This window comes from Panicum virgatum, chromosome 4K (assembly GCF_016808335.1).
Source record: "Panicum virgatum strain AP13 chromosome 4K, P.virgatum_v5, whole genome shotgun sequence".
Taxonomy (NCBI): Eukaryota; Viridiplantae; Streptophyta; class Magnoliopsida; order Poales; family Poaceae; genus Panicum; species Panicum virgatum.
In genome coordinates, this window is record NC_053139.1 from 5109564 (window position 1) to 5125011 (window position 15448).

Sequence of the window (15448 nt, forward strand, 5' to 3'; positions counted from 1 at the left end):
GCACGACCGGCAAAGCGACCATCCGCTGGAGCATGGTAACCTCCACCGTCTCCCTGTCCTCCACCTACACGGCGCGCCCTAGCATCTTGCCTACCACCACGCCGAGGAGGACCATGCACCCGAGCAGAGTACATGTCCGAGTTACGTCTCTCCTGCTCACACCTCACAGCCCGCTTCCTCCTGAAGCAAAACTCCTCCAGGTGACCTTCTCTGTCACAGTACTAGCAGTGGTACCTCACCTCTCTCTTGGGAGGTGGAGGCCTCGCCTGCGGACAGGGAGGAGCAGCCTCCTTCTTCTGGGCAACCTGGGCTATGGCAGCAGGGAGCGTATCGAGGGAATTCCTAAGCTCATTAGGCTTTGGAACCCAAACCTGCTTCTGTGGAGGTGCTTTTTGTGGTTCTTTCAGCACACCGTCCACGGGGTCAACAAGCGAAGGCTGCGTGCTCGTGCTAGCAGTGTTTAGAGCACTTGGAGCTCCAGCAGCCTTGCCGATCTTACCATACAGCTTGTCAAAGTCTGACTTCGTGTATGTGTAACCGACCCCAAAGCCATCACCACGCTTAAACTGCTTGATCATCATGCCCAACTGCGGCTCACTGCTAGAAACCCAACTCAAAATCGCCCTAAGATAGGTGTTCTCATTCTCTAAGTTGGCTTTCTCTACCGCAAGATTATCCAAATCAGAAATCAAACCAGGGCAAACATGACAATCAATAGGTGGGCTAGACTCCACGACCTTAGTCTTCCCCAAAGACTTAATCAAGGCGTTCTTCTAATCTAGCTCCGACCTAAGCGTGGGACACAACTTACACGCACCAAGTAAAACTGGCCTAGACTTAATCTCCTCTAACTCGCATACAACAGTAGCAAATTTAGATTGCAAAGCGGCTAGATCAGACTTAAAGATGGGACACTCATCATATTCAAGCACATCACTAACTATGGGAGCGTCCTTGACCAGTTCAAGCTCATGCTTGGCCTTGGCTAGCTCGTGAGACACGTCAGCAAGCGAAGTCTTAGCAACATCTAAGTTCGCGACGCTCTCATCATGCTTCACACGGAGAGCAACAAGATCATTCATGTGAGATATGCAGCCAGCGCACTCATCCTCACCAGATTTCTCTCTAGCACAAGACAACTCAGCCCTAAACTTCTTACGCTCTCTAGCTGCTTCCTTAAGCAGCCTCTTCTTGTTGTCGAGAGCGGCGTACAACACCCTAACCTCAGTATCAAGCAGGTCAATAGTGGAGTTTACCTCTGAATCTCTCTCGGATCCAGGAGAAGAGTTGTTGTGCGTCAGTGTAGCATGTCCACCTGGAGACGCACGAGCACCATTGGCCTCTCCCGCCATGGTGCAGAAACCCTTGCGCCGACCGGCCGCCAAGCAAAGACCGATGAAGCCGGTGGCATCCTTGTCCCGCTTCTTCTTCTTCTTGTCATCATCGTCGGAGGTCGGTGAAGAAGAGCGGTCAGTGTCGGAGCTCTTGTCGAGGTCGCTGAGCTGCGCCAGGAAAGGCTTCTCCCGCTTCTTGGCCTTGTACTGGAAGCGCTTCTTGAGCGACTCCTTTTCAAAGCGTCCTCCCCGGTCACGACTGCGATGCTTGTGGCGCCGACGCTCCTTGTTGGAGCCTCCCTCGTCGCGGTCGCGGTGGCGGTAGTAGTCGGGGTTGTTGTTCTGGCCACCGCCGGACTTCTTGGGGCAGTCGGCGATGAAGTGGTTCAGATCGCCGCAGTGGTAGCACCCGGGGTTCTTCTTCCACTGCCTGTTGTGGTAGACACGCTGGAACTTATTGATGAGGAGGCACAAGTCGTCGTCGCCCAGCGTCTCTAGCTGCTCATATGTAACAGAAGGCAAAGAGGCAAGAGAAAAGCCAAGAGCAGAATTAGCGTTAGAGCTCGATCCACCTGAACCAGTCACAAGAGCGATGCTCTTGGAAGGAGGGGCACCATTGAGTTTGGCTCGTGTCTGGTTATCCACCTCTGTGGCCTTGAGCTTGCTGAAAAGCTCATTCACGGTCAGAGTCTCATAGCCTGCAGACTCGATGATCGTGTTCACCTTAAGATCCCACACAGAGCGGTCAAGTGCATAGAGCAACTTGAGGGCCTTCTCGTGCTCTGTGTAGTCAAGGGCATCAGCAATTCTGTTCGCACTGACTTTGTTCACAATCGATTGAAATTGACTGAACATGTTGCCAATGCTCTCACCCGGCCCCTGTGTGAAGTTCTTATATTCACGACGGTGAGTCTCGAACAGTCTAGCTTTCACTTGAGGTGTGCCCTCGTGGTAGTTTTCAAGACACGTCCAGACTTTGTGGGCTTCCTGAAAACCCTGGACGCGTGAGAACTCCGCACGAGAAACGCCAGCGAACAAGGCATTGACAGCCTAGGCATTCGCCTCGTGCTCGGACACCTGAAGAGGACTGATCCGAACGGCAAGCACTTCGTACTCCTGGTTCTTGGTGATATCCCAGACCTCGGCTCCCATGCATTGTAAGAAGGCTCGCATGCGGACCTTCCACTAAGCATAGTCCTCGCCGGTAAACACAGGGATTTTACCAAGACTCACCATGGTCACCAAGTGGTTTTCGAACAGGTTAAGTTACTGAAAACCTCAACCAAGTTCTGATACCAATTGAGGGACCGAAAAGGCGACCATAGGGGGGGGGTGAATGGGAGCCAAATAAAAATTTCACCACTGGAAGCGATTTGGTCGAGTCCCAAGTGTACACCCAAACCCTCGAGTCCTAGGTGACGTGTGGAGTAGCTATGGAGGAGTTACACTAACACTAAACACCCCTAGGAACAAGGTGTGAACAAGTGCAGAAGCATACGCGAAGAAACAACACGGTATAACTCACCGGTTGATCCGACGCACAGATTTGAACAACATCTGTTCAACCGATGAGCAGAGCCGGCAGCAGAGAGAAGCAAATACCGGTTGAACCGATGCAGAGGCTTTGAGAAGCGTCGGTTCAACCGACGTTGGAATGCCGGATGATCCGATAAATTCAAATTTAAACACCGGTTCAGTTGTCCAGAGAGATTGCAAATCGAACTCACAAATCACCGGTTAAACCGACGTCTAGGACAATCTATACGGCGGTTCAACGAGCGAAACAAAAAATCCAGTAGTAGCACCAGTTGATCCGATGCATATGAATATTAATGCACCGGTGCAACCACAGAAAACCCAAAACAGACAAAGAGCCTACTCACCGGTTGAACCGATGCGTACAACTTCAAAGCATCGGTTCATCCGGTGCTAGGAAGAACAGAGTCCAGAAACGCTTTTCATCCCGCGACCTTTGGAAATCTTGATGATTGGACGATCAATTCAAGTCCAAAGGAACTCAAATTTTGAGGAGATGAAGATGATGACTTCAAGAACACATCCCCAAAAGATTTCAACAAAGGTCCTCACGGATTAAGAGGAATCGAAGAAAATCGGACCAAGAGCGGGGTTTTCTCTAGAACGCAAAAACTACGAATCGAAAGAGCTCGTGAATCATAGGCATTTGGCACTAAGTAAAGAGCGATGGAATCACCTCAAAGAGCTCAGAGAAGAACTATGATCTCGTGCTTCATGATCACACAAACGAAAATAAAAAATCATCACAAGCAAAGCACAAGAGGTATGAGATTGAAGCGAAATCAAATTCCCGGAGGGCACAAGGAGTGGACACCACAGCTGCCGCCCGGCACGAGCTCCAGTCCCGGCTGCCATTCACCGCCGTCCACCGCACGGTCCATCGACCACAGCACCTCCACGACAGCTCTCCGTCGACACTTGACGCCCGTGGACCTGCAATCCAAAGACCAAGCGAACGATCACACCGCATAGTTGACAATTCACTCATCACAAGCAGAATAGAGTACTCAACATTCCTCATCTAATGATTCAAAAATGGTGGGACTTGCATCCCTACGTGCGCGCATACTAAACTTACATTAGATCAGATTAAAAAAAACCTCACCCTAGTCGCTGTAGTTGCTCGCAGCAGTTGATCGCGCACACATCAACTGACACGCTAAGCTGTGGATCGAAGCGGGAGCAGTCAAGCTTGGTTGTTTAGTTTGTAATCTTTGGTCAAACGGACCAGTGCACAAAGATGCGCAGTTCTTCTGCGTGTTCAAAAAAAAAAGCATATTGCCGCTGACGCTTGACTGGGTAGAGTATATTGCCGCTGACGCTTAACTGACGTTCTTCTGCGTTTCTTTTCTCGTTTTTGTTCTGCACCGGAACTGGTTACTGCAGGGCAAGAGCGAACATATCAACATGCATGTCACGTTGCCGTTGGGAGTACCCTTACCCAACATTATATTTGGGTAGAGTTTGGATTACCCATCTCAACTTGGATATAGATAGAATATATATGGATAATACTAATTTTATCCACGTACCCGTTAGTCAGTAGTTTTCTATTCTCCTATGTTCCGTGGCTCCGCTCTTAACGTGGGGCCACGTGTAGGTCTAGCTACATTGCTTTGCAGAGAGTAGATGTCATCTCTAACAAATTTTAGTCAATTTCGATAAAATTTTATAGTATGAACGTGAGGTTTTATTTTCAGGGTCCGGCACTTGATGTGGGACCCACATGTTGGTCTAGCCACACTGCTTTACAGAGAGCAACCGCAAGTCATAAGAAGTCATCTTCAACAAATTTCAATCAATTTTATAGTACGAACAAGGTCCGGCTTTTGATATGGGGCCCACATGTAGGTCTGGCTATACTGCATTGCAGAGAGTAGCTGAAAGTCATACTGAGTTATCTCCAACAAATTCTAACCAATTCGATAAAATTTAAATATGAAGCTTTATTTCTATTGTCCGGCTCTTGATGTGGGGCCAATTTCAACCCACCTCACTTGCAATGCCTACCTATTGAATTAATCCATACCCGTTGAGCAATTATCCACTCATTTGAGGATGGATTAATTAGGGGTGGGTAATTTACAGGTATAGGTATTGATGATCCATTCCCTCCCCGACAGCATCGTGACATGTATGTCGCTGGGCTCAAGAAAATCTCTATCTATCCTATATTATCACAATATGAAGTTGTGGAGAGGTCTGGCACGACAACGTACGTTCAGCTGTCGTGCATAAATGGTAGAGCAGCAGTATATATGGCCACGGTGCATAGTTTGCGACTGAAAAGAAACGGAGCACGAGGACGTAACTGTAGCAACATTTGAGCTGCTTGCACTGCACAAGAACAAATACGACAGCACTGCCATTAACAATTCGCTAATCTCTTGTGCGGATCTGCATTTCCTGCAAAACGCACAGAGATGTAGAAGAAAAGAACATCCATCCAGCCTACTGCCTCGATCGACAAGGGCCGAATAGAGTCGATGAAAGAGGCATCAATGCAACCATCATTATCGCCGGCTGAGTTCGCAAAACGCACAGAGATGTGGAAGAAAGAACATCCATCCAGTCGATCGGCTACTGCCTCGATCGACAAGGGCCGAATAGAGTCGATGAAAGAGGCATCAATGCAACCATCATTATCGCAGCCCGATGCAAAGATCAACTCCAGATTCTGGAGCGCCGGCTGGCTGATTCGGCCCCACCTGCCGCCGGCGGACACCTGGCATCCTGCAACCGACATACCCTTGCGACTCCAGCAGAGGCAGGCCAGCGCCTTAGAAATCCCCCCGCCGCCCCGCCTCTGCGCCCAAAAGTAACCGTCGTCTCATCAGCAACGAACTCCTCTGCCTCCCCTTCCCCTCGCAAGTCGCAGCAACAGGGAGCAACAAGGCCAAGAAAGCTACGCGCTCGCCTTCCCATCCCAACTATGGAGCTCTTCCCCGACGGCTCGCACGTGCGGTTGCGGACCTCCAATGGTGGGAGGTACCTCCATGCCAAGAAGGACGGGCTTGGGACCGGCTTGCGCTCGAGGCGCGCGTCCTTGCTCGCGGCTTGGGCAGTGCAGCACGTTGTGCGCGAGGGCACGGTGTATCTTCTTCTCCGAAGCGCAGCCTATGGAAGATATCTCGGCCTGCGCACCGTCAACGCTGCTCCGGCGACCCACCGCATCTAGGTCGTCATGGTGCAAGCGGCGACCCGACGGGTTCGCCTACAACACCGACTGCGTGGCACTTGGTACAGCCCTGGGGGCGGGGGATCGAGAAGCTGGGTGGTGGAGATCATTCCCCCGCGACTGTTCGCCCCCGAACTCCCGGAGATAGTCGAGGTGAGCTCGCCGTCCCCTCCACTTGGGAAGTTCTTGCAATCTGGTTCTTGTTCGAAGTTGTTTTCTAGTCAAGAAAAGGTCTTCTTGATTGATTCGTCACCAATCTTGATACAATACTGGCTCAATGTTCTCGAATCAATTCTTGTTCCGCTCTACTTACTCTAATGGTTTGCAATTCTGCAACAGCCACCATTGCTGCAACGCGTAGGTCATCGAACCTATGCACCACCCGTGGAATGGACCAGGCGGATTAGGTACGTCAGGGCAGACGCGGATGGCAACATAGTTCAGAGGTTGTGGAGGAAGTTCTGGTTTGAGGGCAAATCGGTGTCGCTGCTGCGGAATACTCTCGCTGCTCGAGTTGGATAAGCAGACCCCCAGAATATTACCCTCTGCGTGCGGGCTGGGAGATTTGGGCGCCGGACCCCTCTCGTCATCGACCTGCCCGAGAATGACAGGGAAATGGACATCATCGTGCTTGCGACAGGTTCAGAAGGTTAGAAATTTGCAGTTCTCTCAGTGATCTCTGCCAACAATCTGATCGCAGTTCAGAAAATTCAGTAGTTCCACTTATATTATTGGCCAATAGTATTGATCTTCTGACCGATTGTCTGCTCCTTTTAGTATTTGGTTGTTCACAAAATGTGTAGCTATTAGTTTACCCATCTCCGCTGCAAATCCCATGACATTGTTCCTAATTATATCATAGTTTTTCTTGTTTCTTGCGAATCCAGCTGCTCTGCTCAGGCGTTGGTGTTAATGTGTTATTGCTGGATAGTGTATGGCATTGCTGATAGTAATTGTGAAGTTCTGAATTTGCTGTGTAAAGAGATCAGTAAGTAGTTGCAGCACGTAGTGCTATTTTTCCAGGTTTTTGTATTAATCCAAGCTCTTCAAGGTGTTCTTATTTCAAAAAAAAATTGATGTACTTAGTTTGGTTTGGACATTCTGAAAATGCTGCGGGTAAGCAGGTTAAATGAAAATAATACAGGGACTATAGTATACTTGCGTTTACAGTGGCTATTTGGTTCTGCTGTCTTTCTGACAGATTATTAGAAACGCAACGCTGAAAAAGTTGATCCCCCATGACATGCTGCCTAGCTGCCTCATTGTCTTATATGTGTTCCCTGTGTGAATTTCAGGTGCTGATGAATTGAGGTACCCAAATGTTGATGCACACTAGAGGTAATGATGGCCGGATTCCTGACAACCACCTCGCAATTCATCTCTTCAGAATTCCAATGTACCACTGAGTCTGATACAACATGAGAATCGGCTGTCAATTTTCGGTAGTTAGTTTGATCCAGCCTCCTAACGGGATGCAGTTTGTACTGATCTTTCAGTTTCACAACTCACAAACTCCTGATTGAGTTTTACAGTAGCATTAGTAGTAGTTACAAGCTTCATCTCTATGACTGTATTGCCTGATAGCAAGAATGGATGTTGCTTTTGTACCTGCTCTTTTGGTAGATTTCAGTAAATGTATGTTGAAAGTCTGGAACTGAAAAATCTTGGTTACACCATTTGTCCACTGGAACTCTGCCTCGGTGGGCTTTGGCAAGTCTCAGGTTTCAGAGCAAACGAAGTTTCAGAAACCCAGGTTCGCTTTTCGTGGGCACCCTTTACTGAACTTCTGGGCATGCACAATCAATCTCCAACTGCTGTATGTTCCGGATTTACAGATCCATTGTTTGAAGATCAAACCATATTTTTTAAAGCGTTCTCTCTTCTCTGCACTAATGAAAACCATCGATATCTGAAATATGATATCCTTTCCTTGCTTCAACCGAGTAGGCAACAAATGGCAGAGTGACTTGCATACCGTCTGATGCCCATGCCTGAAGTTGAGGAATCCGACCGAACGCCACAAGGTGGTAGCAGTCTAGCAGATCTGAAGGTTCCTGTTTCAACGACGTGATCAGCATTTTCGAGAATCTGCAGACTTCTGGATGACGAACCTGTGACTTTAGATTATATATACATGTTATATAAATTATAACGAAGACATAGAGCACAACTGGGCGTTTGGTCTAGTGGTATGATTCTCGCTTTGGGTGCGAGAGGTCGCGAGTTCGATTCTCGCAACGCCCCTTTATTTTATTTTTTTGCCCTTCTGCTTCCCTGGGTACAAAATTTCAGTTTAGCACTAGCCTGGCCAAAGGCCAAAGCCACCAACCGAAGTCTGTGTGCCACCGCCGCCGCTCCGATGGAAACCGCCGCGCCGGCGCGCGTCCAGGCCCTCGCCGAGACCGGCGTGTCCCGCCTCCCGGCGCAGTACATCCAGCCGCCCGAGCACCGCCCGGCCCACCCATCGTCCTCCCCCGTCCCCGCCGCGCTCTCCGTCCCGGTGGTCGACCTCTCGTCCCCCACCGCGGCCGACGCCGTCCGCGCCGCGTGCGCGGACTGGGGCGCCTTCCACGTGGTCGGGCACGGCGTGCCCGGGGAGCTCCTCGACGCGGTGCGCGGGGCCGGGCTCGCCTTCTTCCGCGCGCCCATGGAGGACAAGCTCCGGTTCGCGTGCGACCCGGCCAGGGGCGCCGCCGCGGAGGGGTACGGCAGCCGCATGCTCGCCAACGACGACTCCGTGCTCGACTGGCGCGACTACTTCGATCACCACACGCTCCCGGAGTCCCGCCGTGACCCCGCCCACTGGCCCGATTTCGTCCCCGGATACAGGTAATTGGCCTGTTCAACAATAGGAAAAATCCTCTCTACCAGTTCAGGCGTTCAGCTCATCTCTGGATGATTCTGGTAAGAGTACAGTTCTGTTCATACATGAATGAGAAGGTAGAGTTCATAAATCATAAGCATAAGAGATGTAGGAATTTTTGTTCAGATGCGCTGACAAGTAGAAAGTGGTGAATCAAGCATTGAACTCTCTGTATCAGTAACTCATTCTGAGGTTCAGATCATGGCACAACCCAGGGGCCAGGGGAACTAAACTTAGCTAACCTCAGATAATTTGTAGTTATGTGATTTGAACTTTTATCAAAAAATGAGGCCACGGCCACTTCAACGTAACACTCTGTTGCTGTACTGGCTTCTTTGATAGCATTGTGCCGACTGTTTAGTATGTTTTTACATGTTGTAGTTAAGCATCCTATTTTCATCCCTGTCAGAACATTACACCAGATATCTTTTTTTTCCTGAAACACAGAAGCTAACACATGTAAAGCATTTGCAGGGATACTATTGTGAAATACAGCAACAGCATGAAAGATCTTGCTCAAAGATTGCTGCATATCATCTCTGGAAGTCTGAACCTGCCACCATCTTATATAGAAGAGGCGATTGGAGTAGTTTATCAGAATATCACCATTAGCTACTATTCTCCTTGTCCACAACCAGACCTTGCTCTTGGATTGCAATCTCATTCTGATATGGGTGCAATAACGCTTCTGATACAAGATGATGTGGGTGGCCTCGAGGTATTGAAGGATGGAATGTGGATACCTGTGGCTCCGTTGCCTGATGGTATCCTTGTCATTTTGGCTGACCAGACAGAGGTACTGTACATTAACATGCTTTATCATCAGTATTATTCTACCATTTTTTCCTGATCTGGCTGATGTTCCGCACTCTTCATGGGGCCCTGTTGTGGTGCGTTATGGCTTATATAAGTGTTGCATGAATGATATATTTTTTATTTGAGATTTGGTTCCTTTAGGATTAAACCATGTTATTCGTGTTTTTACCCTTCTCCAGATCATCACCAATGGAAGATACAAGAGCTCTGTTCATCGAGCTGTTGTCAATGCTGAACGTGCCCGCTTGTCAGTGGCGACATTCTATGACCCATCAAAGTCAAGGAAAATATGCACTGCCCCACAGCTTGTGAGCAAGGATGAGCCACAAAAGTATCGGGATGTAATCTACGGTGACTATGTCTCATCTTGGTATAGCAAAGGTCCAGAGGGCAAGCGCAACATTGACGCCCTTCTGATTCAGCCATAGAGTTAGAGGGCCTGGTTCTTTGAAAAAAAAAATAGTCAGAGGCGCCTAAAAACAGGATACAACATACAAGCCGTTCAGGTGTTTCCCAATACATGTCCAACAAATCAGTTGCCAATCTTGATCAATAAAGATAGGGAAAACAACTTGTATGATACATATGGTGCAATAAAGTACTTTATCATTGCCAAGATTTGTTAATACTTTCATCTCACTGGTTGAAAGAGTAAACAAGACTGAATCTTGACATCTTCATTTTTCTTTCACATAATCCTTCTTATTTTTGTATTTCTTTTAGCTTAGTTGCTAAAAAGCTCGGTATTGGTGTCGTGGAAATACCTGATCATGCTACTAAGGACAAACTTTTCTAGGTTATAACCTGGAAACTGTTGCAGTTAAACAGATCAATTGTTATCATCATTCCAGCATTCATTGTAGGTTTCTTATTGCTCATGTCCCTTCTTGTTGCGGTCTCCTCGAGTGGGCAGGCAGCATTACTGGTGCAAGGCAGGGTAGGAGCAGCTCCGGTGGTGACAGTGGTTGTGGGGCTATACACTATACACTGCTTGGGGCTGCTTGGGATGGAATGGAACTACCAGCCGAGTGAAAGCTCATCAAAGCTATGGCCATTATTCTGCTTCTGCTTATTGCCCCTCCCTAACTTGAGCCATTCTCCATGTGGGGATCCTTTTGTTCTCCTATCATTTTTATCCAAATTGCCCTAGAGACTCAACCAAGGGGATGATGCTATAATTGTTATCCTTCAGGCCATTGTGATCAGGAAAAGGAAGTTTCTATTGTACGAGGGAACTGGTGGGATTATCCTAAAAAAAAAAAGGAACTGGTGGGATGGAATGGGAAATTACATGTGGATTTTTATTTAAACTACTTCTGTTTAGTGCACAGGTTTAGTGCGCAGCGAGAAGTGGAAAGAAGTTTTGCTTTGGAGAATGATAAAATGCATCTAGTTTTTTTGTCCTAACAATTAACATATGCCATCCGATCTGTATTGCAAAACAAAGTATAAGGACGATAGGCAAAGTCCTCATCCCACTGTGCCATTCTCCTTTACAATTTTCGCCAAAAGCACTGGTGCGGACAAGCAGATAACTGATTGATTATTGAACTGTTCTTGGAGCCTTGGAGGTGTCAACCATGAAAAGTAAATCCTTTATTTCAAATAGTGAATGGAATGCTGCAGTTTCATTTAGCCATATTTAGTTCCTAAATTTTTTCCCACAATACCCATCACATCGAATCTTCGGACAAATGCATGAAGTATTAAATGGAGTTGAAAAAAAAACTAATTACAGAAAAAATTTCCATAAAAACCATATGGAACCCTTTAGGTAAAAAGTAATTTATGATGCTTCCCATCCCAACCTTGGAGGAGGTACCCGCCGCGAGCTGTGCGGCGGCAGGGGAGCGCAGGTGCTGCTCGGCTGACGGCTAGGACGGGAAGGCGAGCCAGAACCGGAAGTTGGTGGAGGCGGACACGGCGAGGGGGAAAGGAGTCTGGGAGCTGTACTGGCCTCCTCGCAAATGATCTGAATGCTGTATTGCACTGCTGCTGCTGCCACCGCCGCGCCCGGCCACGGCCTCGCGGCGACGCGGAGTCCTCCATGGCGCTTGCTGCTGCAGTGCCGTGCCGTGCTGCCGCCCTCTCGACGTCCACGCCGGCACGCACGGACCATCCAGCCGCCACGCCGCCGCGCACCCCCGCCGCCGGGCGGTCGAACGCGTCCACCAGTACACACGCCCGGAGCAGCAGTCCGTCGAACCGCGCGCGCCGCCGGCGTCCACCGCATCGATCGATGCGATGGAGGCAGTTGACGACCGAACCGTGGCGAGCTACTCTGGACACAGCAGGGGCGAGCGGTGAAGACCTGGATGCCGCGGCGTGTCGGCCGTGTTGCCAACGGCGCCGGCTGCCGGCTCCGGCTGGGTTGGAGTCGGTTCGGACCCAGGGTTGGACGGTGCTTCGTCTACCGTCCGTGGGTGGACGGTAAATGAAACACCGTCCACTCTCTGGCCCCTCCTGATCGTTGGATCCATTTTGTGCGGTCGTGATTGGCGCGGACGGCAGCGACCCTCTCCGCTTTCCTCGCACGACGCGCTGCCGCCGTTTCCCTTCGACAAAACGCTGAGCTTTGATCCATCTCACCATTTCGCCCTCAACGCTGGAAAATTGGTGCTGTTGCCGGTGCCCGTCCACCTGGCCAGGAGCTCCAGCGCTGCACGTAGCTTGCCGTCGGCGCCCGTGCAGAGGGAAGACGCGGCGTGCACGGCGGCGGAGGCAGCGGCCACCATCCGCGAGCAGAACGCCGACACCGGCACCTGCGCCTGCATGGCGCCGGCAACTTCGTTCGCTTCCACGCCGTGTGCAGGCCGTGGCACCAGGCGCGGCGGCGCGCCGAGAGCGGCAGCTTCCTCCCGTCCCGGCCCCCATCGTGAACGTGCGCGGCTTGCACGAATTGCGATCGAGCAGGTTCAGCGCCATGCCGCCGTGACGCGCCGGCTCGTATTTGCGTCGTTGCCGCCCGCGGCCTGGGCTCCTCCGGACGCCGGAGAGACGCAGTAGGGTGGGCGGTGGAGACCTCGACGGCGCGGCGTGCCAGCCGTGTTGCCAACAGGGCAACAGCGGCGACTGGGTCGGACCCCAGGGGTGGACGGTGCCTCGTCCACCGTCCGGGGGTGGACGGTAAATGAAATACCGTCCACCCCGGGCCCCTCCCGACCGTTGGATCGGGCATGTGTGGCCAGGTCCTCTCTCTTTCCTCGCGCACGCCCGCCCGCCCGCCCGCCCGCGGTCGCGCGACACGCCGCCCGCTGTCGTCCCCTTTGACGAAGCGCTGCGCGTAGCTCGCCGGCGTCGAACGGCAGCACCCGGCTTCCACAATGGGCTAGGGACGCCGCAGCGTGGCGCGGAGGCGGCTGCCTGCGGCATCCGCGAGCAGCACGCCGGCACGAGCACCTGTACGATCGACGCCGGCGACTTCGATCGATAGCAGGTTAACCGCCACGACGCCGTGTCGCTCCGGCTCCTATTTGCGTCGCCACCGTCCGTGGCCTCGGCTCCTCCAGACGCCGGAGAGCGGAACCAATCGAGCGCGTGTGCCTGTTCCTCAATGCCGGCTCCTCTGGACGCCTCGAAGTGTGCCTGTTTCTCGGTGGCGCTTAATGCTGTCGTTCCGCCGCCCTCTCAAAACCCACGTCGTCTTGCTCCGGCCACCTCTCCAGCAGGCGCGGGGATCCAGCCACCGCGCCCGCGGCGCCGCCACATCGTGTCCACTGCCCACAGGTCGGAGAGCCCGTCGTCCACCAGTACACGCCCAGCCAGCCGTCCGTCGAACTGCGCGCGCCGCCGCGGCGGCGTCCACCAGCCGCGTCGATGCGACGAAGGCGGTCGACGCACCTTCTTCCTATGAAGCTGGAAGCCTGGAACACGTTAAGAACTGTTCTGGAGCCAGTAGGGCGGGCGGTGGAGACCTCGCCGGCGTGGCGTGCCGGCCGTGTTGCTAATGGCGGCGGCTGGGTCGGACCGTCGGACCCCAGGAGTGGACGGTGCCTCGTCTACCGTTCGGGGGTGGACGGTAAATGAAACACCGTCCACCCCGGGGCCTCTCTATCGGGCATGTGTGGCTGAGATCGGCGCGGATGGGAAGCCAGACCCTCTCCTCTTTCCTCGCGCAGGCCCGTCCGCCCGCACACCGCAGTCGCGCGACGCGCCACCCGCCGTCATGCATCTCCTCCGACGAAACACGGCACCAACCAGCTCGCCGCAGTCGGTGCCCGCGCAGGGCTAGGGACGCCGCAGCGTGGAGCGGAGGCGGGTGCCTGCGGCATCCGCGAGCAGCACGCCGGCACGGGCACCTGCACGATCGACGCCGGCGACTTCGTTCGCTTCGACGCCGTGCCCAGGCCCGTGGCGCTGGCAGGAGCGGCCGTCTCCTCGCGCGCGCCGAGCGGCCGAGCAGTAGCTTCCTCCCGTGTGCCTCGTCGTGAATGTTCTCCTCCCATGCTAATAGCCTAATACTACGAACTGCAACCATTGGTAAATTTGTCTAGCAATGAGAGCCTACAAATTCGTTTTTTGTGCAGTCTCTCTAATATCTTGTGAATATAGTTTTCTGTAACCTTTTCATGTGAATGAAAACGTCAAAATTAAAGCAGTTTTTTACATGTCCACTTAATCTGTTGATTGGTCTGTCGTGTGCTCACAGGATGGTTGTTAGTTGTACTCCTTATACCAAACTAGCAAAATGCCCGTGCGTTGCTACGGGTGAAGCCATACTTTACAAAAACTGATAAAAGTGATTAGAACTTTAAATATGTTGATTAAAATACTATAATGATAAAAGTGATTTTACAAAAAGTATGATATATTATATGGATGTAACTAATAGTTATTTTTTTATTATAATAAGAGGAGTTGTTACCTAATACGTGCCGGTGGAGAACTTTAGTTTTTCCGGTTTTACTCGCCAAACACTAAGTTAATTATATGGTTTCGGACCCTCATCTTACCATACAATCTGGTTTCTTATTTTGATTCGATTTTCTTTATCCATGGACCACTACCATCATGGGACCTAACAAGATGGACTAATGTCAACGACGGACCAAGTAAATGGTCCTCTTTTTAAAACTATATATATAGAAAAATGCCTATGCGTTGCTATATGTTAAAATGCTTACTATGCCATTTTATTTTGAATCTCATAATGTTTATTTTATTTTTTCATTATATATTTCATGGATCTTTACATGTTCTCCATATTTTTCTTCTATCCATGTACTCCTTACAGCTCTAATATTTTCATAAACTCATGTAGATTACCTTTTATTTATACCCAAGCTATATTCTAAATTCTGAATATTGCTTTGATTTGGATCTTTAAAATTTGATCTCGGTTACCTCACAGTGATGTACTTTTACTTAGTTTACATGTCCCACTCCGATACCTAATTGATTTCTAGCTTTCATGGTTTTTGTTTGACCAGATTTTGTGCCCACGTGGGCATGTGCCCACCTGAATATGCACCGTCGGATGCATTTCAATCGATGTAGATTAAATGTGAGGTGCTAACGGAGAGAGCCGGCGTGAGTTGCGCTAAAAACATCCTATCGGTTAGCTACAGGCAGCCTACTCCTTTCACGGGTTACAGGGGGTGCAGTAACTTTTGTTGTTTTCTTCTTGGTCGCTTCCACCTTCTAGCCAGAAAGAGGCTCCTGTGGTGCTCGTGGTTACTACCACATCCACCACCAATCCATCATGGACGAGCTGCTGCAGGC

The 15448-nt window shown here is 50.7% G+C and overlaps 1 protein-coding gene and 1 non-coding gene across 2 annotated transcripts; both read left to right on the top strand.

Annotated features, from left to right (window-relative positions):
• The first annotated feature begins 8220 nt into the window (after positions 1-8220).
• On the top strand, positions 8221-8292 carry TRNAP-UGG. The gene has a single exon. It is a non-coding gene; the product is annotated as a tRNA-Pro (tRNA).
• Positions 8293-8348: 56 nt separating this feature from the next.
• LOC120702703 (probable 2-oxoglutarate-dependent dioxygenase ANS) lies at positions 8349-10407 on the top strand. Its single transcript, XM_039986604.1, has 3 exons — positions 8349-8877; positions 9386-9707; positions 9907-10407. The coding sequence occupies exons 1-3, from the start codon at positions 8408-8410 to the stop codon at positions 10153-10155; spliced, it is 1041 nt and encodes a 346-aa protein (XP_039842538.1). The 5' UTR covers positions 8349-8407; the 3' UTR covers positions 10156-10407.
• Positions 10408-15448: the final 5041 nt, after the last annotated feature.

Coding starts and splice junctions, on each gene's coding strand:
- LOC120702703 (XM_039986604.1), top strand. CDS start 8,408: ATGGAAACCGCCGCGCCGGCGCGCGTCCAGGCCCTCGCCGAGACCGGC. Junction 8,878..9,385: donor GATTTCGTCCCCGGATACAG/GTAATTGGCCTG, acceptor AAGCATTTGCAG/GGATACTATTGTGAAATACA. Junction 9,708..9,906: donor TTTTGGCTGACCAGACAGAG/GTACTGTACATT, acceptor ACCCTTCTCCAG/ATCATCACCAATGGAAGATA.